This window comes from Diospyros lotus, chromosome 2 (assembly GCF_014633365.1).
Source record: "Diospyros lotus cultivar Yz01 chromosome 2, ASM1463336v1, whole genome shotgun sequence".
NCBI lineage: Eukaryota > Viridiplantae > Streptophyta > Magnoliopsida > Ericales > Ebenaceae > Diospyros > Diospyros lotus.
In genome coordinates this window covers 37,743,584-37,767,474 of record NC_068339.1, presented here as the reverse complement: position 1 = coordinate 37,767,474, position 23,891 = coordinate 37,743,584, and the positions used below count along the sequence as shown (strand labels likewise).

The window sequence follows — 23,891 nt, the reverse complement described above, 5'->3', positions numbered from 1 at the left end:
AGATTTGCTTAATTATCTTCTTGACAGCCTCGACCTATCCATTGGCTTGGGGGTGGTCCACGACCGTGAAACTCTTTATACATTCAATGAGCATGATTTCTACTTGATTTGGTTCTATATATGGTTATGTAGATGTGGAGCATGTGTTGAAGACAATTGGAGCAAAAAGTGATGATGATGTCGCATTTTTGGAGCTAAAATGGCAGTAAAGGCAAGGTCAAAGATCCATTCAGGGTCGAGGATGATGATGTCACAAAGCACCAGAAAAATGATCTCATTGGTGAAGTGTTGAAAATCAAAGAGAAACGGCTAACGGTGCTGTCACGCAAAGCATTGTGTGATAGGGTCGTGGTAAGAATTGTTTTATGTGGCTCACAGCCTTATTGTAGAAAGCATTCCGTGATGAAGCTGTGGTTGAAGAAGTATTATGTGGCTCACGATCTTACCGCAGAAAGCATTCTATGGTAAGCCCGTGACAAGATTTTAATTCTGTGGCTCACGACCTTACCGCGAATAGCATTCTGTGGTAAGCCCGTGACAAGATTTTCATTCTGTGGCTCACGACCTTACCGCGGAAAGCATTCCGTGGTAAGGCCGCAGTAAGGCTTTAGGCTTCACGAAAAGGCCATTTTGAGCCCGTTTCCTTTCAAATCAAGTGGAGATGGGCTCTTTCAAGGGGCACAACTTTGAAGACTTAAAAAGCACTATATAAAGAATGATTCTTGAGAGATTTTGGAGCTTTTGGAGAAGGAGAAGACGGCAAGTTGAGGAAGAAGAGGGGGATTTTCTTGAAGATCTTCGATTTTGGTTGTATTTTTCTATTCTTTCTTCTCTCCAACATCATGAACTCTATTTTTATTATTCTTTCATTGGTTGAAACTATGTTAGGCTAAGTACTTTGTGGCTAGGGTGATTAATGAAACCTAATTCAATGATGGTTTAATTAAAAGTATTTGGGTTTTATTATATTCTTGTCTTTCGGGTTGATCATTTGTTATGCACTAATTCTATTTTGATGCTTAGCCGCCATTTGAACGTGTTTGTGATTTATATTACTTTCAAGATATTCAATATAGATTAGCACTTGGTAATAAACGACGTAATGTTTAATAATAGGTAGAGATACCATTATACCTTGTGAAATCCTATTTTGATGATCATTGTGGATAAATGCATGTTTGTATATTTGCAGATTAATTAGAGATAATTAATCTCATATGTAAGCATAGATTCGATTGACTATCGAGAGAGGCTTTTGATTAACTTAGGATCATCGATTTCAGCTCAAAGCAAGAATTATAAAACCCGATCACTGAAAGATTAAACCAATTAAAAACTACGGTGGATTTATGAACCCTAGTACATTAGATTTCTATATTCAAAAACCTAAAGAATTATTTTGTGTTTTCCATTTAGTGAGTTAGTTTTAGTTAATATAAAACTGTCATTGAGTATTCTTTTAATTGTGTGTGGCTTATTAAAGTTAATAGTAGTTAAAGTAGGGATCAACAGCTAATCCTCGTGGGAATGATATTCTATTCATCATTATATTACTTGTTACGATTCCGTTCACTTGCGGGAAAGAATACGTAAACAGACATCCACCACCAACCTAATGGTAAGAGTAGTCTTCATATTTCTTTCTTTGATTTTAGTGATATATAACCTTGAATACAAGTACTTTATAATCTGCATGCTTTGTGTATTAAGTCGTATTATATACAAAATATTATTTATATATTCAAATTTAATGTTTTTAATAATATTTTGAATTGATATTTTATATTTTATATTATATCAAGGACTAAAGTGTCCCGGGGCAATAAGTTGTGACGATGGCATTATCATTTTTGCATTTGTTTTTGTTATTATGTGTTATGTTATTTGTGTAGGGGGTTTTACGAGTAATTTTACAAATAAATTGAATGATCATTTTGCCCATTTATCTCCCCTTTTATCTTTCCTCTCTCTTCCCTTCCTTTTCAGCAATTGCCTCTCACTGCCTTCGTCTCGTCACTGTTGTCGCCTCACTACTACATCTCCACTACCTTGTCGCCTCACTAACCATTGCAGAGAGAGAGGATGCACTGGCAAAGAGAGGAAGTAAGCAAGAGGTAGTTGCTGAAGAGGAAGGAGATAAGAGAATATCATCAATTTAGATCCAAAATATCACCAATTTATTATGATAATTCCTCCAATTTATCACAAAAAAACTCACCTGCAAACATATCTATCAAGTTCTCCCTTTGCAAGTAGCACAACTCTTGTTATTATTGGTAGGTATTGTTTCTCTATCGTCAACACAGCGTAAGAGTGGCCCCCAGGATATAGCACAAGTGATAAAGTTTCCAAGTTTCTTTGGTAGTGACAGGGGATCAATTCTTGGTACATACAAAAATATCTTATTTAGTGGAATTAATTGCATACTAGCTTGGAAGTGTATAAGATTGTAATCGTATCTAATTTACTTAAGATCGAACTAGAAAGAAATGCTAGTCTCTCTCAAAATTAGGTGAATGAAGTCTGGACACCTAAGTTATAAAAATAATATAAAAAAAAAACACAGATTAGGAGTGACGTGCAGAGAAAAAAACATGAAAGAAAGAAAAGGAGGAAAATGGTATTAGAGATAGGGAAGGAGAAGATAATTTGACCTATTTTCGCTGTATGAAGAAGATTGGTGGAACCGTCAAAATCAGAGTTGGCGAGTTGTCTACTACGCTCCAGCAAGTGATAACCCAAACCAGTGGCAGCGAGCCTGAGCATAGGGAAGGGCAGCAGCGATGGAGGACCCGGCGGCCAAACCAAAGGGAGTGGTGAAGCACGTCTTGCTAGCCAAGTTCAAAGATGGCGTCTCGCAAGATCAGATCGCTCAGCTCATCAAAGGCTACGCGAAACTCGTCCATCTCATCGAACCTATGAAGGCTTTCCACTGGTATACTCTTTTTCTCTTCGTCATTTCATCGATTTTCTTGCTTTTTCCATCAATTGGGCGACGTTGAGGGCTTTTGGTGGATTTTCTTTCGAGTTGTACAAATTTCGTTGTTTGATCGCCATTAATTGCGCTCGGTTTGATGTATTAGTTTTGCTGCCAATTCGATAACCAACGCCATACTGTGTATGGTTATGACAAACTGTGCGGCTGTTGTTGCCCTGATTATTGCTGCTGAAGAAACTGTTGAGTCTTCCCATTTCGATGAATCTTTCTTTATTCGGTGGAATTTTCCAATGTCATGATCTGCTACTTGGAAATTTAGGGATTTTTGTTTGACGACTGCTGTTACCATGCTAATTACTGCTGAAGAGAATGCCCTGTCTTCCCATTTCAAAGAATGTCTTTTCATTGGAATTTTTCAATGTCATGACAAGAGTTGGGTCTGACAAGAATTGCAGAGAAAAAGAAATCTAGAGGTTTCTGTGAAATTGAGATGTTCTCGTTCATTAATTAGAAACCAAAGAAGAAGAAGAATATATACAAAGCTTCTGTAACTGCCCCTATTAACAAGCTAACAGATTCTAACAACCAAAACAAACAACTATATAATACCCCGAGAGCCCAAGGTCAGGTCCAAGAAAGGATTTTAGAGAAGTTAGTATATATATCGAGAATAGTAAAAAAGGAAACACCACTTAGATACCTTTTGGGTTGAATGTAGATAAAGAACTCCCATATTAAGTGTGCTTGACCTAGAGTAGCTCAAAGACGGGTGACCCCTGGGAAGTTCGCATAGGCCTATCAAAGTAAGTTGATCCAGTCCTTCCTATCGTTCGATGCGGGATGTTACAAACTAACTCCCTAATATTCTAGCTACCACGTGTATTGCCTTGATACTCCCCCTCAATATGAGCATGGATGTCAAGAATGCTCATCTTGGACAGTAGAAAATTATATTGCCCTGACTGCGGAGCCTTGGTAAAAATGTCTGCTATTTGCTTGGTAGTAGAAATGTATTGTGGCAAAATCACCCCATCAACAATATTGTCTCTGGGAAAATGGCAATCAATCTCTATATGTTTTGTTCTCTCATGGAAGACAGGATTTTTATACAAATGCAAAGCTGATTGACTGTCACAATGTATAAGCACAGGTAAATGGCAATCAGCCTTCAAATCCTTTAACAGGGACAAAATCCAAATCAATTTACAACATGTAGCTGCAAGGGCCCTGTATTCGGCCTCTGTAGAACTTCTTGCCACTATGGTCTGCTTTTTAGACTTCCAGCTCACCATAGAACCTCCAAGAAAAATGCAGAACCCTGCAATAGATCTTCTGGTATCTGCGCAACCTAGCCAATCACTATCAGAATTGGTTTCCAACCGCAGAGAAGATTGAGCTGGAAATAACAAGCCTTGTTAGTGCCCTTTTTAAGTACTTTAAAACTCTATATGCAACCTTTAAATGGACCTCTGATGGTTTGTCCATAAATTGGGATAAAACTTGAACAGCATAGACAAGATTAGGTCTGGTAAACGTGAGAAGATCAACTTCCCAACCAGCTGCCTGCAATGTGTAGCATCAGCAAGAAACCCTTCAGAAGCTTGTGACAATCTGTGATTAGGATCCATAGTAGTAGTAACTAGTTTGCTGACATACAATTGATGAGATTTAAGGACCTCAAAGGTAGTACGAAGGTGTGATAGATGTTGTTCAAAATTAGGATTATAAATGAGGATGTCATAAAAAAAAACAAGGATGAACTTCCTCAAGTAGGGTTGGAAGATTTGGTTCATCAATGTTTGGAAAGTAGCCGGAGCATTGGTTAGTTCAAAGGGCATGACAGTAAATTCATATAGCCCCTGGTGGGTTCTAAAGGCTGTTTTAGGAATATCAGATGGCTTCATGCAAATTTGGTGGTAACCAAACCTAAGATCAGCTTAGAGAGGATTCTAGCACCAAACAATTCATCAAGTCTTCAATTAGGGATATGGGAAATTTGTTTTTGATGGTGTTATAATTGAGTTTTCGATAATCAATGCAAAATCTCCATGTTCCATCTTTCTTTTTGACAAGAAGGACTGGAGATGTATAAGGACTTTGGCTAGGTTGAATTATGGTTGTGCTTATCATGGATTTAACTTGTTTTTCAATCCCTGATTTCTAAATTGGAGAGTATCTATAAGCTCTTATATTAATAGGAGCTGAATTCGGCTTCAAGTGTATGGAATGATCGACAGGTCGTTGGGGTGGCAAAGAATTTGGCTCATCAAATAGGTCCTTAAACTCAATCAAAAGTAACCACAAGTCATCTGAGAATTGTACCTTATTAGAGAGTTGGGAATCAATAGAATTAGATGTAGACTGATGCTCTTCCTTCAAACTGTCATCTTCTTCTACTCCCACAGCTTGTATAGAATATGATTGTGCTATTTGGCCGCCTTTTTTCAGCATAATTGTAATATCCCGAAATTTGGAGATAAATATTGATTATTAATTTTGGTGTTTGAATTCATTAAGAAATATTTGAAGAATTAAGAGAAAATAATGATTAATATTGTTTGAGACAATAGGAAATTAAGGGTAATTAATTAAATTAATTGGAGGTATTTATGGAAATGGTAAGGTATTTATGGAAATGGTAAATAAATTAATTTAGTGAAATTTTTGAAAATTATGAGGTGAAAGTGAAATAAGGAATAAAAGAAGTGTGGGGGTGTGAGTGGCATTTTCGGAAACTTTGGGGTGCTGGTGCAAATTTTAAGAAGAGGCAGGGAATCATTTTAAATATAATGATATGTGTATATATGTATGAAGAGGTGGGCTGGTCGGGTGGCATGCTCTTGAGGGGCCCAGGGAGCAAGAGTGGGTTCGAGGCTGAGCGGAGGCAGCGCGTGCGAGAGAAATGGCCAATTAATTTGGCCAAGAGGCAGGGCCGAAATGACATCGTTTCAGCCCTGAGGCGGTGGCCTTCCGCGCGGCCTAGCGTGCGCCACGGTTGCCACGTGGCGCACGCTAGGCCATTCTTTTTGAGGCTGCTGGGCAGCCTTCACGCAAGCAATTTAAAGCCAATTTTGGCCATTTTTGAAGTAGAAATAAAGAGCAATTGAGGAAGGAAAAATTGAAGGAGGAGGAGCAAGCGCGAGGCTGAAAATGGTGAAAATTTGGGAGAAAAATTGAAGATTAAATGAGGTTTAATCGCGATTTAATTAGTCAGGTAAGTGGGTAAAATTATCAGAAGTATTATACGTTTAAATCACGAATTTTATACGGTTAGATTTGATTGAAATACGCTGTAAACTTATTATCTTATGTTAAACGTTTTACTTCGCAGCGAAAGTACAAGAAAAACTAGGATCGGCTATCTACAGGCAAGCTCCTAACCCTCTCCTCGTGTTTTTTAATTCCCGTAAAAATCTCCGTGGTTTCTAGTATTTTATTCCCCCTCTCACCGTGATTCGGTTCCACGCATTAAGCAAATGATGATTTGGAGTCATTTAGTTCGTCCGTCACGGGGTTTTGTATCGCCCCGCTTTCCCTTGAGAATGATGCCGAACCCATTGGGGCTAGGTTCTTAGAAGAGTTGATTATGGTTTAATAGGGATATGTTAATAATTTGTTATGAATGTGGAGATGGTTTTCTATGCATGAGAAGAGACGAGAACATGAATGACATAATGGTGTCTATGTTGTTATGGATAAAGTGAGCGAAATGATGAGTTTAAGTGACTAAGTTTAATGTGTGTCTTAAGGGTATGGGATATAGAATCACTGACTGTCGATCGTTGGTCGTGGCAGTGGATGGCTGGATGTATGGGCACTAGTTATCGACTGTTACGATAAGCGCTAGACGGGCCAGAAGAGCTGATACTACCAGATTCCCACCTTGGCTTGTGCATATCATGATGTGTGTGCTGCATAGGGATTGAGTTGCATTCACTTGGGGACATGCTTTGTGTGTGATGGGATGTGTGAGCATCTGCATGATCCGGTTGGTCTAAGAGCTAACTTGGGTTCTTTAGGTGAGCCGGTGCATTTAGAAGCATATCGCATGTGTGAATTCTTATGTGTGGGCATAGGATGACCTGATGCTTGGTTTATGGGGGGCCTTGTCATCATGTTTATGCTACAAAAGTCGTTGCATTTCTTATTTGTTGCACTACATGGTGAGAATGTGCGATTTTAAATGTTGAGTATGGGTGGTGGATGTGGCCACGGTAAGACTGGAGGCTAGAGTCCCACGGCGGCGTGGTCCACGGCAAGACCGGGGGTTAGAGTCCCACGGCAACGGCAGGATAAGACGAAAATGACAGAGAAATGGACGTGTAAGAGAAATGGAATGGTAGCCTATAGAAGGCTGCCAATAGGTATGTATGTGGGACTTGTGCGCCAGTGTGTGTTATATGTGAGCCCCAAGGACCGTTTATGTGAAGTTTATTATATGTTGGTGCATCTAGAAATAAGGCAGATATTGGGCATGGCATGATATGGCGTTGCATTGGTATGATTTGCATGGGGTGTCATGGGAAGAGTCCTATCCTAAACCTATAGCCTTTCTTTCATGAGCTTGTTGAGTCTCGCGACTCACATTTGCTTTCCATCATTTCAGGTAAGAGTATCTCGAGATCGCAGGTGCTTTCAGCAAAATTGAGTCCAGATCGTCCATACAGGATAGTAAGTGCAAAGTCCTCCCGAGACTAGGTCCTGGGTGTCGCTGTGCTTATGTTAAGATTAATGTTTATGTTCTTGAGATTTTCGTATGCTATGTTAGCCTAGGTGGGCCCAAGTGATGAATGGTTTTGTAAAGATGATTATGAGATGTTATGATAAAAGAAAAATTAAGATTTAGTAAGAGATGTAGTTGTGTTGTTGTTCGATATCATTTTAGTAATAACCCTCTCACGGATCCTCTATGCTAGCGGGGGCTCCAGGAGGCAGGTCGTTACAATAATCTTCTATAGCTTCTTCCCTTCTATCATCTTGCATTCTCCTTTCTCAAGGCTACCCATCAAGGTCAACCTTCTGCCCTCAATCTCCACTGTGACTTCCAGCTTGTTAAAGTCAAAAGTCAAAGGGCTAATGGTCCTCATCCAATCTACCCCAAGGACAATATCACAGCCACCCAATTCAAGAATCTTGATTGTTAAGAATTGTTGTCTAGAGTTAGTGATAGGTTAAATATGCAGTCTTGTATGCGGTTCTGATTAGTTGATAGGCTGGGGGCTTTCTTGTAATAATTAGTTATTAATGAAGGGCAAAACCGGTAATATCATGTCTAGCCCTAAGAAATATCACTCTATTCTCTATAAATAGGGCAGGGGGGCTGAGGGAAAGTGAACCACATGTTCTTTTCTGATTTCACGAGAGCTTTGAGAGTGAGAAATCTGTTTTGTACTCTTTTGGGAGGCTTGTATCGTGAGAGAGAGAAGAGATAAGTCTTGTACTGTTTTCATCAATAAAGAAGGCTGTGTTCGGTGGTGGTTTGAAGGCTGGATGTAGTGCCAATTCAATTGGCATGAACTAGGATAAATTCTGTCTTCTTATATGGTTTGAATATTTTCTTTCTTGTTTTGTTCTTGCACTTAAATTCTGTTCTTTTATAGACTGTTGTGTTGGTTGTGTGTTGCCGGTGAGTTAGGAGTGTTTGAAGGGTTGTTTGATCGGTTACTTGGTGGGTTTTAAGGCTGCCAGTGCTCCCAATTTATAACAAATTGGTATCAGAGCCCGGCCTCTCATCAAGAACCATCAAGAACTTAGAATTTCATCACATACTCGCAGGAATGGCTTCTATAGCCTGTGCCGCACGGTATGATGTTGAGAAATTTGATGGCCAAAATCGATGGCCAAAATGATTTTGGCCTATGGAAGATGAAGATGAGAGCCCTTTTGGGAATCTTGGACTGAAGGAAGCCTTAGAGGCCGAAAAGCCTTTGCCTGAAACCCTAACTGAAGTCCAGAAAAAGGAAATCAGGGATAGGAGAAAAGAAACCAACAAAAGAGCCTTTAACACCCTTATTCTAAGCCTAGGAGACAAAGTCTTGCGGGAGGTGTCAAAGATGTCAACCGCGGAGGAGCTTTGGAATAGGTTAGATGCTCTTTATATGACTAAAATCCTCTCAAACCGGCTGTTCTTGAAAACCAAATTATTTTCTTTCAAGATGAGTGAAAATCAAAGGTTCCAAGATCATATGGACAGTTTTAATAAACTGTGTTTGGATCTTGAGAATATAAATATTAAATATGAAGATGAGGATAAGGCTTTGGTCTTATTGCACTCTCTTCCTAAGTCCCATGAGACCTCTGTGGATATCTTGAAACATGGAAGAGATAAGCTGACCCTAGATGATGTGATAGAAGCTTTGAATTCCAAGGATTTGCAGCACAAAGTAGAGTCCCAGAAATCTGCCATAGAGGCTTTGGCAGTGAACTCTAGAACAGAAAAAGGAGACCCTAGTTTAAAAGGTAGGTCTCGGTCTAAGTCTAAGAGTGGCAAGAAAGTGATTAAATGCTTTCATTGCCATGAAGAAGGGCATATGAAGAAGAATTGCCCAAATAGGAAGAAAGAATCCCAAGAAAGAACCAGCCCCGAATGTTCAAACACCATGTGTGGTTTTGGTTATGAGAGTGCGGATGTCCTATAGTCTTTCTAGGTATGCAGTAAAAATAGCATAGGTCCTAGGGTTAGGGTGTAATTCTCATAGGAAAGGGTATTTACCCATAGAGTCATGGTGGAGGGGGGAATGGTTTGTCTAGGCATCAAAGTAAGGTTAACGGATTTGGAGATGGGAGAAATTAGGAAGCATGGTGGAGCTATTCCAGAATATTAGAAGCTGTAAAATATGTCCCTGTTTTAATAGAAAGCCTAATGTCCTTAGGAATAATTAGATAGTGAGAATTGGAGTCCTAAGAAGTTGCAAGGATCTCTTAGAGAGATGGTAGCAACCCTCAAGAATGAAGGTTATGTGGTGCATGCTTGCATTTATATGTGGATAAGCTGCAGCCACTAAAGGATAGCCTATGATAAGGTTAGGCTGTGTCATTTGTTGAGGATGGCTCACAATGGTGAGCAAGGACTAGGAAAGGTATCTAAGGCTAGGGATATTAGGGGAGGGGAAAATTTGCAGGTGTATAGGAATAGAATCCATATAGTTTTGGCTAGGTCTCCAGATGTAGAAGTCTCCAAAATCAGTAAATCCCATTCGAAATCAGTTTCTAGGATGTTTTGGGAACCTATCTAGGCCTTGTCTCATGGTGGAGCTAGGTGAAGTGAACCTAGTGGTGATGATGTGTCCCTAAGGAATTCCCAAGTGTATATGAGCTTGCTGGAATACAGGAAGCTTGCTGGAAATTGCTTCTGGTGTGAAGGGTTAGGTGTGTGGAGTTGTGTAATAGGTATACCTAGGTCTCCTAAAGCTAGGGTTCTTACCTATAGGGAAAACTCTAATAATAGGACATGGAATTAGTTGATTCCAAGGCCAAGGGATGAAATCTGGTATGCTGTGTAAATAAAACAGCAAGGAGAATCTCTTGGGAGTGTCCTAGACTAGCCTATTATCCAGGGTAGAGCAATTGGAAAATCTGGAATTTTTTGGTCATTCTCATTGTGTAAGCTTGGGCTAGATTGTGAGAGGGAGGAATCTAGTATAGCTTTGGCTCTTGCATTGAGGGTCCTTGTGTTCAGTGAGGGGAAAAGGGTGTGTGCAAGGGTTGTCTTGTATGGTGAAGCCCATGGTTGATCAAAATCTGGATTAAGCAACGAGAGGGAAGGAGAATTATCTTGTAGATAATGAGCAAGGGAATAGAAGGTCTAGTGTTGCCTAGGATAGGTAAAAAACAGAACCTCCAGTAATCTACCAGTGAGGTATGGAATGTTGGGTTTGAAGGATGCTTAGGCTCAGGTTTTGAGTGCTAAGGTGCAGGCTGGTAAAATAGAACCTCTTGTATAAGAAGAGGTAATGCACTCTTGTCCAAATGAATGGCATGGAGCCATGTAAATTTGGGGAGAATCTTGGACTTAAATGGAATATCCCTTAGGTTAAAGGGGTGGAGTGCTGTTGTAGTGTCCATTTGTAAATTAAGGTAGTGCTGGGAAATGGGAAAAGTCTAGGGAAATGGCTAGACATGGCCATTGGTTGTAGCAGCACATGAAGGCTTAATTTGGATCAAATAGGTGTCACTAATCAGCTAGTATCCATGGAAAACTAAGAGAAAAGTGATCTTATAGAGTAGCCCAAGGGATTAGAGGTTAGAGGGAAAGGTAAGCAAGGTTTATTGCTTAGAAGGTCTCTCTATGAGTTAAGTAATTCCTAAGCCAAAATATTATAAGAATTGGAGTCTCTTATGATGGTCCAAGGGGTTAAAATTGAGTGCATAGGAGTAGTTGTGTCAATTTCAAAGGTATGCCTAGGAAGAGTAAGGCAGCTTCATTGATAGCTATCCAATGGGAATCTCAAGGTGTAGCTGAGGTGGTAATTCAGTGTTTGAGATTGTTGGAAGGAGAAGAAGCTGGAATGATAAGGCATAGAGGTTGGAATAAGAATAGGACAGCTTATGGCAGCCTAGGTTACCCAAATCTTAAGCATATCTTGGTAGACTGATAGGTAGAGATGAGCAGTCCTGTTTGTTTGAAGCAAACATTAAAGAAAGTCAGTGGTAAATCCTAAAGGCCGGTTTTGGGAGCTAGGAGGAAGTCTAGTAAAGTTAAGGCCAATCCGGGTAAGGTTCACTGTGTTGTGATGCTGTATAAATGTTTGGACACTTTTGGATTAATGAGTATCATTGAGTATGGATTTGGTTTATGGTGGAGTGTACTTAGACACTATGGAGAAACCAATCATATTGATGTTAGGAATATATTCATTTGGAAGACCCTTGAGGAGGTAGATAATTCTAATGAGTTACAGGTTTAGTCAAGTGCAGCTGAAAGTATTGTCCTAGGTGATCCATTGGTGAAATTTACAGCATTGTTTTTTTTTTATTTTCTTAATGTTTGTTGATTGATTTGATGATCAGGTTATCATGCGGGAAACCAAAAGAAGAGCAAGCCAAAGGTTTTGATGGATGAAGATGGAAGGTATCACACTCAAGACAATGGTGGAGAATTGTTAAGAATTGTTGTCTAGAGTTAGTGATAGGTTAAATATGCAGTCTTGTATGCGGTTCTGATTAGTTGATAGGCTGGGGGCTTTCTTGTAATAATTAGTTATTAATGAAGGGCAAAACTGGTAATATCATGTCCAGCCCTAAGAAATATCACCCTATTCTCTATAAATAGGGCAGGGGGGGCTGAGGGAAAGTGAACCACATGTTCTCTTCTGATTTCACGAGAGCTTTGAGAGTGAGAAATCTGTTTTGTACTCTTTTGGGAGGCTTGTATCGTGAGAGAGAGAAGAGATAAGTCTTATACTGTTTTCATCAATAAAGAAGGTTGTGCTCGGTGGTGGTTTGAAGGCTGGATGTAGTGCCAATTCAATTGGCATGAACTAGGATAAATTCTATCTTCTTATATGGTTTGAATATTTTCTTTCTTGTTTTGTTCTTGCACTTAAATTCTATTCTTTTATAGACTGTTGTGTTGGTTGTGTGTTGCCAGTGAGTTAGGAGTGTTTGAAGGGTTGTTTGATCGGTTACTTGGAGGGTTTTAAGGCTGCCAGTGCTCCCAATTTATAACACTAATATCTGTTGTAAACTCCTGCTCTTGCATTACCCATTTGAATCTCATACATTTGTAATGGCTATACATTTTGCTCCCATTTGCTACCGTCACCGATAGGGGGGTGGTTTTTGTCATTGGACACTTAAGGCTTGTAGCAGTAGCTTCACTAAGGAAGTTGTGAGTGCTCCCACTATCAATCAACACCATCAATCTCTTTTTCCCAACGTGGAACTTCACCTTAATGATTTGACCCATAGGACTTCCTTTTAAAGCGTGGAAGGATATTTCTCCTCCTTCCTCCCCTTGAACTTCCTCTTGGATGCCATCTTCCTCTGCAACCACGTCTTCCTCTTCCACTTCCTTCTCCCCATTCGATCCCTCCATGTTCATCAATTGTCTCTTACAATTGTGCCTGGAATTGTATTTATCCCCACATTTGTAACATAGCCCTAATTGTCTCCTATGCTCCATAAGGTTGTTCTTAGTACCACTGCTATTGTATGCTACTTTAGTTGCTGCTTGATTAGGCCCTGTAAGCATGGGCCTAACCAAGCCCAGCTGCTGCTATTGTAAAGTTCCCTCCTGCTTGTTGTCCTGTCGTCAAGCCCGTCCTATATGGGATCTTGTGTTTGAAAATGGCTTTCAGTGTTAGTTCTTGTAACCGCGCCTTTTCAGCCGCCTACCTCACATATGTATGCATCATCAACTTCACCATTGATCTCAATTCCTCCCTCAATCCACTAATAAAATTAGACCAAGTACTGTTTCGTTAATCTCGATTGCACAGTACATATAATTGATCTTAACTCCTCAAACTGTGCTTGATACTCCACCACTGATCCTTCTTGTTTTAATTTACTAAACTCCTCAATTACATCAGTCATGCTTCTTTATCCAAACCGTTCACACAACCCCTCTGCAAATTCTGCCCAATTCCCACTATTCCCCTCATCTTGGATCCACCCTTGATTCCAAGAATCAGTTGTATCATTTAAGTAGGCCGCAACCAAATTTACCTTATGTTCCTCCAACACCTTATAGAATTGGAAGAACCTTTTGCACCTCCGAATCCACCATCTTGGTTTCATCCCATCAAACATCGGAGTTTCCAATCTTGGCATAGGTGGGTGATTATTAAAGAAGGGTCAGAAGTTCCTAACCTACACCTCTTGCTCCGCCGGTTGATCCTTTGCTTTAACTCCCTAAGTTCTTGGAACACTGGCTTGGTGTCACAAAATTGGATCAGAAGCCTGTCGTGGAGGGAAATCCGGAGACAACCGGAACTGGGGCAATGAGAACAACATGTTGAGCACGCTATTGAGTCTTTGCCCGTACTGCTCCATGGACTCCTTATTCTGCTCCAATGTCTCTTGATTCTTCTCTGACTCCCCCCCGCATTGTTTCCCTTACAACCGCCATATCTTCCTTGCTTTGAATCATCACCTCTTGGGTTTGTGACATTCCAAACTTCAATTCTTCCATCCTAACCTCCAATTGCTTCATCCTACTGCCCTCCGCCATCTGCCTTTGCCCACAATCACAATTCACCATGTTGATCGTTTGCACTCCCTTGATTGCGTCAGACTTGCTATCGCTAGCAAATTTCGATGTCTGTCCTCACTGTGATGGCTCCCGCCGATTACTCCACAGTCAGTTTGTCTAGCTTTGATACCACAAATGTCAAGCCCCAAGAATTGGGGATTGACAATTAAGGAAATCAGATGGTTAGACATAATAGAATGAGAGAGAGAGAGAGAGGATATGGAAAGAAGAATTCTGTGTCATTCAATGATCCCTTCCTCATACCCATCAGCTACATATAAAGCCCACCTCCTAACTGATATAACAGAAGAGGTTGGACTGTTTGTATAGTTAGCTCTTCAACTCCCTAACCACTTAACCACCCAACTGCCTAACCACTTAACAACTTCCAGCTACCTAATACAAGTAGTTAGTTTTTTCCCCAACTAACTATACAAGTGATTATTTATCCTAAAAAAAAAAAAAAATCCCATTTTACCCCTAGGGTAGTGACAAGCTTCACCATCGGTCGCAGTTCATCATTCAAGCCACTAATGAAACTAGACACAAAGTAAGGTTCTTCTAGAGTCAGGTGAGAAAGAATGGGCAGTGACCTCAATTCTCCAAACCTGATTAGGTAGTCGTCTACTACACCTTCCTATTTCAACTTGTTGAACTTCTTCACCACGTCTTTCATTGCTCTTTCACTGAAGCGAGCACAAAATTCTCCCGCAAATTCATACCAATTCAGTTCTGATCTTCCACTGCTCCACCCTAACCATGCGTCCGCCACATCGTTTATGTTGTTGCCAGATTTACCTCCTGGCTTTTGACCACACAGTAGTAGTGAAAGAACCTTTTACAACACCGGATCCGCCATCGCGGCTTGCCTCCTTCGAACACCGGTATCTCTAGCCTCGACATCGAGGTATTGGCCTGACTCAAATAACCCCCTCTGGTTGAAGGCCCCACTGTAAATTCTGATCAGTCCTCTATTTCCAAAGGATTCGGAACACGATTGTGGTTCCCTGGTCCTGCTAAGATCGGAGCTGTGGCAGCTTTCAGGGGAAAATCCATCGATAAACTCGCATTGGGCAACCTCGAAAACATATTCAAAATAGTACTCAGCCACTGGCCAAAACCGGAAAACTCCTCCCTGAGATTAGAATCATCTTCACAAACGCTAATAATCTCAACCTTCACGTTCTTCTCCACTGTCGTTATCATGTGTGTCTAGTTGCCACATTCTTGCCAAGACGACCAGCTCTGATACCAATTGTTAGATCCTAAGATTTGACAAGGCTAATTTGGGTAAATCCGAGAGAAATTAGGAGAAGTAAGAATTTGGGGGAGAATTCAGGGAGAGAGAGAGAGAAAGCAGAAAGTGAGGGGAAAGATTCAATCTTTCATTTCCTGAATCCCCATCCTCTTACAGCTAACCCTTTATAGGTGTTCCTAGCTGCTCTTCAGTTATTGTAACTTAAAACCCAGCAAACAGGGCAACAACCAGTGTCTCTAACTAATTCACAACAACAGAGCAACAGCCAAATGCTTCTAACCAACCCACAACAATAAGCAGCCCCAATTACACAATTACCCTTCCCGTATCCTAGGGTCGTGACATAAGGGTCTTGGGTGAGCCACACCTAATAGAAATTGCTTTTTGAATGTGAGCCGAAGACAATAGGTAGACATATGTTTAGGATATACAAGAACTAGAGGGATTTAACATTAAATCAGAAGAAAATTGATTAATGATCAGTTGAGAATCCTATATCCCTTTATTAAATTCCTAGCATATAGTTTATGAGCCGTTTGGTTACCCACAGACCAAAGATACATTCATTCCAGATTTTTATTATAAAAAAATGGGGTTAATAGTGTCTAGATGTAAAAAATCTGAGGACAAAATCATGATGATAATTATCAAGAGGTAACAATAACATTTGAACTCTACTTTGGGACTTGGGAGGATCAAACTTCCAAAACAACATACTTCTTGCTATGTTACATGGACATGGCACCATGAGGCATTGTAGCGGTGTTGACACGACATGACACTAGTACTTGTACGGAATACGCATTGGAGCTGACATCTCTCCGATTGACATGGTTGGCTCCGTTTGACATATCTCAAATGAAAAAACCAGATCTGGGTTTGGCAAACCTAGATTTGGGTTGTGAGGACTGTACTTCCCTGGCATATGTCTTGGGTTGGCTCGGATCATGATTGCCTTGTTCCGAACAAATTCTTGGCATGTAATATCTTGTTATAATTTACCCTCTTACTGCTAGAAAGGTTACAGGGAATTCCCAAGACATATGCCAGCCCAAGACATATGCCAGGGAAGTACCCTCTTACTGCAATATAATTCCCTGTAACCTTTCTAGCAGTAAGAGGGTAAATTATGATTCAAGTTTTCATTGAGCCAGGACATCATTTTTGACATTAATCCTGTTATACAAATTTGGTTTATTTCTCTAGGAGACTGCAGCAATTGAATTTTAGATTTTAAGTTTGTAAAAGGGCACTCTCTGCTTAGTGAGATTCAAGGGAGGGACATTTTTTCTATGCAGCTTAACCCTTCCTTTCTAAGGAGCCTGTTTCTACAAGTTGAACTTGTGTCCCCCTAGTTACAAAGAAGTAACCTTATAATTGCTACTAGGGCTTTCCCTCTTGGATATTAAATTTTTGTTGAAAAAATAGATATTTTTACATTATAACTTATTCAAAAAAGAAAAAGAAGCAAAGAAAGAAATTTCTATTCCAATATATTTCTCAAAGAATAAGAAACAGAACAAAGAAGAAGATGAGTTCCCCACTTATTCCTTAAAAAGGCAGAAAAGAACATCATTCATTGTTCTAGTGTATCACTGTTCGAGTGGATCATCTGGCTCTTTGCACAATGGACAAAACTGTGTTTTTTCTTGCTTAGTAGAAGTTCTTCATGCAATGCGTTTATGTTCAATCTCAAAAATTTAAATTTCAGAACTTTCCTTTGCTGGCTGTGGATAATGCTGAGTATATGAAAAATACATGCTCGCGTCATGTTCTTCTGACTAAAACACATTTTCTTTTGTGTCTTATAACAGGGGAACGGACATCAGCATTGAGAACTTACATCAAGGTTTCACTCATGTTTTTGAGTCGACCTTCGAGAGCGAGGAAGGCATTGCAGAGTACGTTGCTCATCCAGCCCATGTTGAATTCGCAAGCATATTTGTTCCTTCTTTGGAGAAGATCATTGTTGTCGACTATAAACCCGTACCTGTCCAGCTCTAAGCAACACAGGTATTGCGGATCTGGAGTGAATTGGCACAGCTAAGTCTCTATAATTAAGCGGCATTGTCTCAACTTTTACCTCTCTTGGAGGACTATGAACGACCCTCTTGGTGATGTCTTATAATGAATGTTTTGTGTATTTCCTTTTGATGATCCATTATAGGGTGTGATTGATGATAGCTCCCAAGTTAGACCCCAGTGTGTTTGTTGCCTTTATTTGTGCTTGATAAGTCTCTTAAAGTCTATTGGGAAAAAAAAGCCAATTTACTTCTTCAACTTCTGAATTTTTTGAATGGTTTAAATCAGGGGCAACTTTGAGTAAAGCATTCCAAGGGCAAGGTGAACTATTTCATGAAGTCCATTGGTAAATTTGAGTCTAAAAAAAAAAAAACTTAAAAGGCTAAGCTGATTAAAATTGAAAAGTTAAGGGCTTAATTTGGCATTCTTTTCAAGTCTATTTGAATCATCGTGTCTGTAAAATAAAATAGTATCAGCGAATAAGTTCTCAAGTGAGGATGTTTTTATTTATCTTTTTTTTTTTTTTAGAAGGTAGAATTTTATTAATGTAAATAATATTAGGAACATTATAACCGGTAAACTAACAACAAAATCACCAAACAAGACCAAACTATGAATCCCACAACCACAGCCACAACCGAACTAAAGAATTAGAAGCTAAACCAAAACCTTTCTGAAGCTAAATCCAAAATTTGTCATGTGAAACTAAATCAGATGAATGCTATTTCCAAAAATGAAGATCCGCATATAAGATTGTCTTCAATCAATCTTTCTTTTCTACTCTTTATTATATTATAAATAATTTACTCATTTTTTTTACCTTAAAAACTATATGTAGTCCAGCCACATTTTCTATTCTATTCTCTATTTCATTCTCTATTTTATTTATTTATTAATAAAGTTCAAATTTAATTTTTTTTACCTTGCCTATAATTTTTATTGCTATAAAAATTTAATATTTACTTTCTAATTTAATAATAAATACTACTTTATATCTCCTTCGTTCCCTGTTCATCTCTGTTGTTCGTTGGGTTTTGTCACGCATGTTTATCTCAATCGAGAGGGTTTCAAACGTGTCTATTCATCTTCGTCGTTCCTTGGGTTTCATCGCGTATGTTCGTCTCCTTCTTTGTCATGACTTCGCCACGTCTGTTCATTTGTTTATCTCTATCTCGTCTGTTTGTCTCCTTCTTTGTTTGTCCGTCTTCGCAGCATCTATTCGTTTCCTTTTTTGACAATGATAGTTGCAACTGTAATAACGATGATGATGGCAATACCTCTAGCGATGACCATTATAGAAAGGGATGGCAAGGACTGTGATTTTGAGGATGATGAACTGCATTGAAGCAGCTTTTTTTGTCCCCTTCACTAAAATTTTGGCTTAGCGATAGAAATTTGACTAGGTTGGAGACAATCTAAGAAACAGTGAGTAGGAATATGGAAATGAGTCATCCTAAGCTTGTGTCTAGTAGACAGGTGTGTATTGGCAAGCTTGAACAAATCTAAGTAGAGGCAGGAACTGAACAATTATCGAACACCACCATGTTCCTTTCCAATCATATGGTCCATAAAATACTAAAGAAACTGGAGAACCACACAACTTTTTAATTATTTTCCCATAAACAAAACTTCCTCACTAATTAAACAAGTCTAAAATAGACTTGGAGCAATTGAACATAACCTCTAACACCTAAAAATCTTGCATTAGAAATTCCAACGTACCTCACACAGAGGGAATAAGTGATCCAATAATTCTTTAAACAAATCATAAAATTGTTGGTTTACATACATCTATCATATGTGCAGCAGAATAAAATTTAAATTTACAGGTATCACGTTTTTTTAGAAATTATAGTTTACAAAAATGAAGATAAAAACGAAATAATACCTCTTGATGAAATTCGATTTCACTGTGAGGTTTCTTGTCATATAATCCTTCAAGTGTAGTGTGTCGAGTCAGTTCACCCAAAATCATTTAGATCCAAGAATCTCAAGAAAAGAGAAAGTAGAAATTTTCTAAAAATTTCTAACTCACTTTTGAATTCACACACACATTTCTCCAAGAGTTCTCTCAATGGTCAAGTGTTCCAAGAAGATGTAAATGAAGGGTTAATTGAGCTATTTATAGAGTTCCAATATAACTTTATTCCTTTAATGGGTTGGACTGCTTAAGCCCATTCCATTTAATGCTATTGGGTTAAACTCAATCCAATGGAGTTTAATTGTGTTTCCAATCCAATGATATCATTCGGTCAAGTTTAATGTGCTAGCAAAAAGTCCAATTCAATTAATAATTAAAGAATTATATTCATAATATAATTATTTAATTATTCTTATTTATCTAACAAATAAATGCACTGCTCTCTCGCGGATGTCCCTAAGCTGGAAAACCCTAAGTCTCTCTCGCAGATGCCTCTCTCATGGCCGTCAACCACCCTCTCGTGACCATCGGCCATCTCGCGTTCGTCGGCCGACAGTCATCTTTCTCGTGTCCATCGACCATATCTCTCGTTGCTGCCACCATCATTTTCCGTTGGTCGATATTTCTTCGCATTCAATGACCATCCCTTCTCGCGTGCGTTGGCCATCCTCTCTCGCGTCCGACGGTCATCTCCCTTGCATTCGTCGGTCATCTCTCACGCATCCATTGTCCATCTCTCTCAGGGCCAGTTTACCATCTTCTCATCCGTCGTCCATCTCTTTCATCATGTCTGTCTTCTTTTATCGTGTTTGTCATTCATTCTCCTGCCATCAGGAGGCCTCTCAGTTTCAATGGGGAGGGCAGTTCTGCAATTAGTCGAGTGGATGAGCAAACTAAAGACATTGTTTGTGGACAACATTGGTTTGAATTCCTCAAGGGGATCCCTATACAAGTTGTTCTCAGATTTTGGCTACGTTATGGACATGTTCATTCCTAGTAAAGTAAGGCCAGGAATAGACCACCGGTTTGGATTTGTGCAGTACAAGTCAGATTCAGAGGCTAAAAGGGCAGTTAAGGCCAAAAATGGTAGGTTGTTGCATGGAAAAAGGTTGTTCATCAAATGGGCAAACTATGTCCAAGATAATAGCGGAAAGGGTAGAGGCATGGGCCTGAGAATGGGGTCATCCTCACTAGTTCGTCACTCAAATTCCATTAACCGATCTTTTGCATACGTGGTTAGGCAAAGGGGTGGTGATTCAATCTGAAGTGTGCATTCGGGATGGGGGGTGTCTCACGCATACTTCCCTTAATTTGTCTATCGATGTTGGTTTGGAGGACTAGTTGCAATCTTGCTCTGTTGGGCACATTCAGTCCAGGGTACTTGCTGATTTCTTATGTGGAAGGCACCAATGCTAGGACATTCCATGTGGCCTTAGGCTAATAGGGGGGAAGAGTTTCCTTATTGTATTTCCGAGCCCTGAAGCTAAGAGGTCCTACCTATCGAAGAATTCTAAGTGGTTCGAGCATTAGTTTGAACGAGTTTTTGATTGTGATAAGCTCTGTGTGATCGATGAGAAGCTCTCGTGGATAAAATGTCGGGACCTTCAATGGCTACCTGAACAGAGGAAAACCTCAAGTCACTGGCTGACTTGTGGGGGGATTTCATTATAATGCACTCGGACTCCAAAGAAAAAAGGCTTTTGGATGTTGCTCAGTTCTTGGTTGCAACAAGGCATTCAATGATTAAGGACGAACGGGTGTCGATATTTGTGGATGGCAGGAATTTATTGTGCATTGTGAGGAGGAATCTACCGTGTGGAATGATTGGGACAAAATCAATCATCATCTGTTGGGCTTTTCGGTGAAGTCTCCACATGCCCATGCAGAGTTTCCAATTCTTGACATTCTAGGTGGCGGGAAGTTGATGGGTAATGTGAAGGGTGGATCCACTCCCTTTGAAGCTGAGGGTGTATCTTGAAAAACTCTGGTTGGTGTCAAAGAGATGTGGGTGAGGCGGACAGACAGGTGGGAATTAGAAGCTAAACCAAAACCTTTCTGAAGCTAAATCCAAAATTTATCCTGTGAAACTAAATTTGATCTATTGCTATTTTAAAAAATACAAATCTGCATATATAAGACTGCCTTCAACCAATCTCTATATTCTATTCTTTATTATATTATAAATAATTTACTCCCTATTTTTTTTACCTTAAAAATTCTATGCACTCTAACCACACTTTCTATTCTACTCTCTATTTGATTTTCTATTTCATTTATTTATTAATAAACTTCAATTCTAATTTTTTTTACCTTAACTATAATTTTTACTACTATAAAAATTTAATATTTATTTTTTAATTTAATAATAAATACTACTTTTCATCTCCTTTTTTCCCTATTTGTCTCTGTTGTTCCTTGAGTTTTGCCATGCATGTTCGTCTCCGTCAAGAAGGTTTCAAACATGTCTGTTCTTCTTCATCTTTCCTTGGGTTTCATCGCGTATGTTCGTGTCTTCCTTTGTCACAACTTCGCCATATCTAGTCATCTATTTGTCTCTGTCTCGTCTGTTTGTCTCCTCCTTCTTCTATTCGTCTCTGTCGCCTCTGTTTGTCTCCTTTTCTAACGATAATGATTATAACTGCAGTGATGACGGCGATGGTGATACCTCTAACGATGACCATTGTGGAAAAGGATGGCAAAGACTGTGATTTTGAGGATGGCGAGCTTCATTAGGGCAGCTTCTTCCATCTCTCTCGCTAAAATTTTGGCTTAACGAGAGAAATTTGGCTACCTTGGAGACAATCTAAGAAACAGTGAGTAGGAATATGGAAATTAGTCATCCTAAGCTTGTGTCTAATAGAAGAGGTGTGTATTGGCAAGCTTGAACAAATCTAAGTAGAGGCAAGAACTAAACAATTATCAAACACCACCATGTTCCTTTCCAATCATATGGTCCACAAAATACTAAACAAACTGGAGAACTGCACAACTTTTTAATTATTTTCCCATTGACAAAACTTCCTCACAAATTAAACAAGTCTAAAATAGACTTGGATCAATTGAACATAAACCCCGACACCTAAAAATCTCACATTAAAAATTCCAACGTACCTCACATACAGGAATAAGGGACCCAACAATTCTTTAAACAAACCATAAAATTGTTGATTTACATAGATCTCATCATATGCGCAGTAGAATAAAATTTAAATTTGTAGATATTACGCTTTTCAAAAATTATGATTTACTAAAATGAAGGCAAAAACGAAAGAATACCTCTTGATGAAATTAGATTTCACCGTTAGGGTCCCCGCCGTATAATCCTCCAAATATAGAATACCGAATCGATCTACCCGAAATCACTTACATCCAAGAATCTCAAGAGAAGAGAAAATAGAAATTTTCTCAAAATTTCTAGATCACTTTTGGATTCACACACACACTTCTCCAAGAGTTATCTCAACTCTCAAGTGTTCCAAAAAATATGTAAATGAAGGGTTAATGAAGTTATTTATAGAGTTCCAACATAACTATATTCATTTAATGGGTTGGGCTTTTTAAACTTATTCCATTTAATGCAATTGGGCTAAGCTCAATCCAATGGAGTTTAATTGTGTTAAGTCCAATCCAATAGTGTCATTGGACCAATCTTAATGTGCCAACAAAAAACTCAATCTAATTAATAATTAAATAATTATATTGTCAATCTAATTATTTAATTATTCTTATTTATTCAATAAATAAATACACTATTATTAGTAATTCTAAAATTACTAATTTATCCTTCTTCTTTTTTAAAGTGATTTCTTTTGGGTGGGATTTTCTGGGTTCACAAATAAATTGGCAACGAGAATAATCAACTATTAATTCTCGTAAATCATGAGTGACATCAAGCAATATGTCATGATTACTTAATTTATTATGAAATGGGTATTGTGAACCTTTTACTACATTATTATGTAATACGGTTCTTTTATCATCTTATATCCCGACAAAATATGAGATCATGGTTAGCAAGTCAAATCTCTCAATCTCGTCATATGACCAAATCTAAAATCAATCTTGACAAATGTGACATAACCTTATGGAATACATTTCATCGTCATATTACCTTAGCCAATGATTTATCGTCAAGTAAGTATTGGATCGTATAAGATATTTTCTTCATATATCTCGAGGTGATAGATTCCATATCTGATGCACACATATCTTATGCATCACTAAACTAGCCACATAGATATTTGTAGTCGTTCGTGATTAGAACAATCATATAAGATTGTTGATATTCTAATCCACCAATACATAGATATCCATGTTATCTCAGGTCTAAGGGCTAGTTGCACATCTGTAGTTAACATCGAAACATTGACCCATGAGATAAAACTCATGTGATTCAATATTAATAGTCTTGTTCAGTGAACTTGTTCTTGTAACAAGCTCTCATTCATCTTCCTTCCATATCTCATACAGAATGGCATAAAATTCACCAATCTTATCTTTTAGTATCTCATACTGAACAAAGAGGAAGATGATGTACTGGCATTTACGAGTTGTTATT

At 38.9% G+C, this 23,891-nt stretch overlaps 1 protein-coding gene across 1 annotated transcript; it reads left to right on the top strand.

The window, feature by feature from the left end:
- Window positions 1–2,632: 2,632 nt before the first annotated feature.
- LOC127795703 (stress-response A/B barrel domain-containing protein HS1) lies at window positions 2,633–17,670 on the top strand. Its single transcript, XM_052327556.1, has 2 exons — window positions 2,633–2,935; window positions 17,205–17,670. The coding sequence occupies exons 1-2, from the start codon at window positions 2,784–2,786 to the stop codon at window positions 17,392–17,394; spliced, it is 342 nt and encodes a 113-aa protein (XP_052183516.1). The 5' UTR covers window positions 2,633–2,783; the 3' UTR covers window positions 17,395–17,670.
- The last annotated feature ends 6,221 nt before the right edge of the window (window positions 17,671–23,891 follow it).

Excerpts from the sequence above, each read along its gene's own strand:
- LOC127795703 (XM_052327556.1), top strand. The coding sequence starts at position 2,784 with ATGGAGGACCCGGCGGCCAAACCAAAGGGAGTGGTGAAGCACGTCTTG. Across the intron at positions 2,936-17,204 it reads CCTATGAAGGCTTTCCACTG|GGGAACGGACATCAGCATTG; the intron begins GTATACTCTTTT and ends GTCTTATAACAG.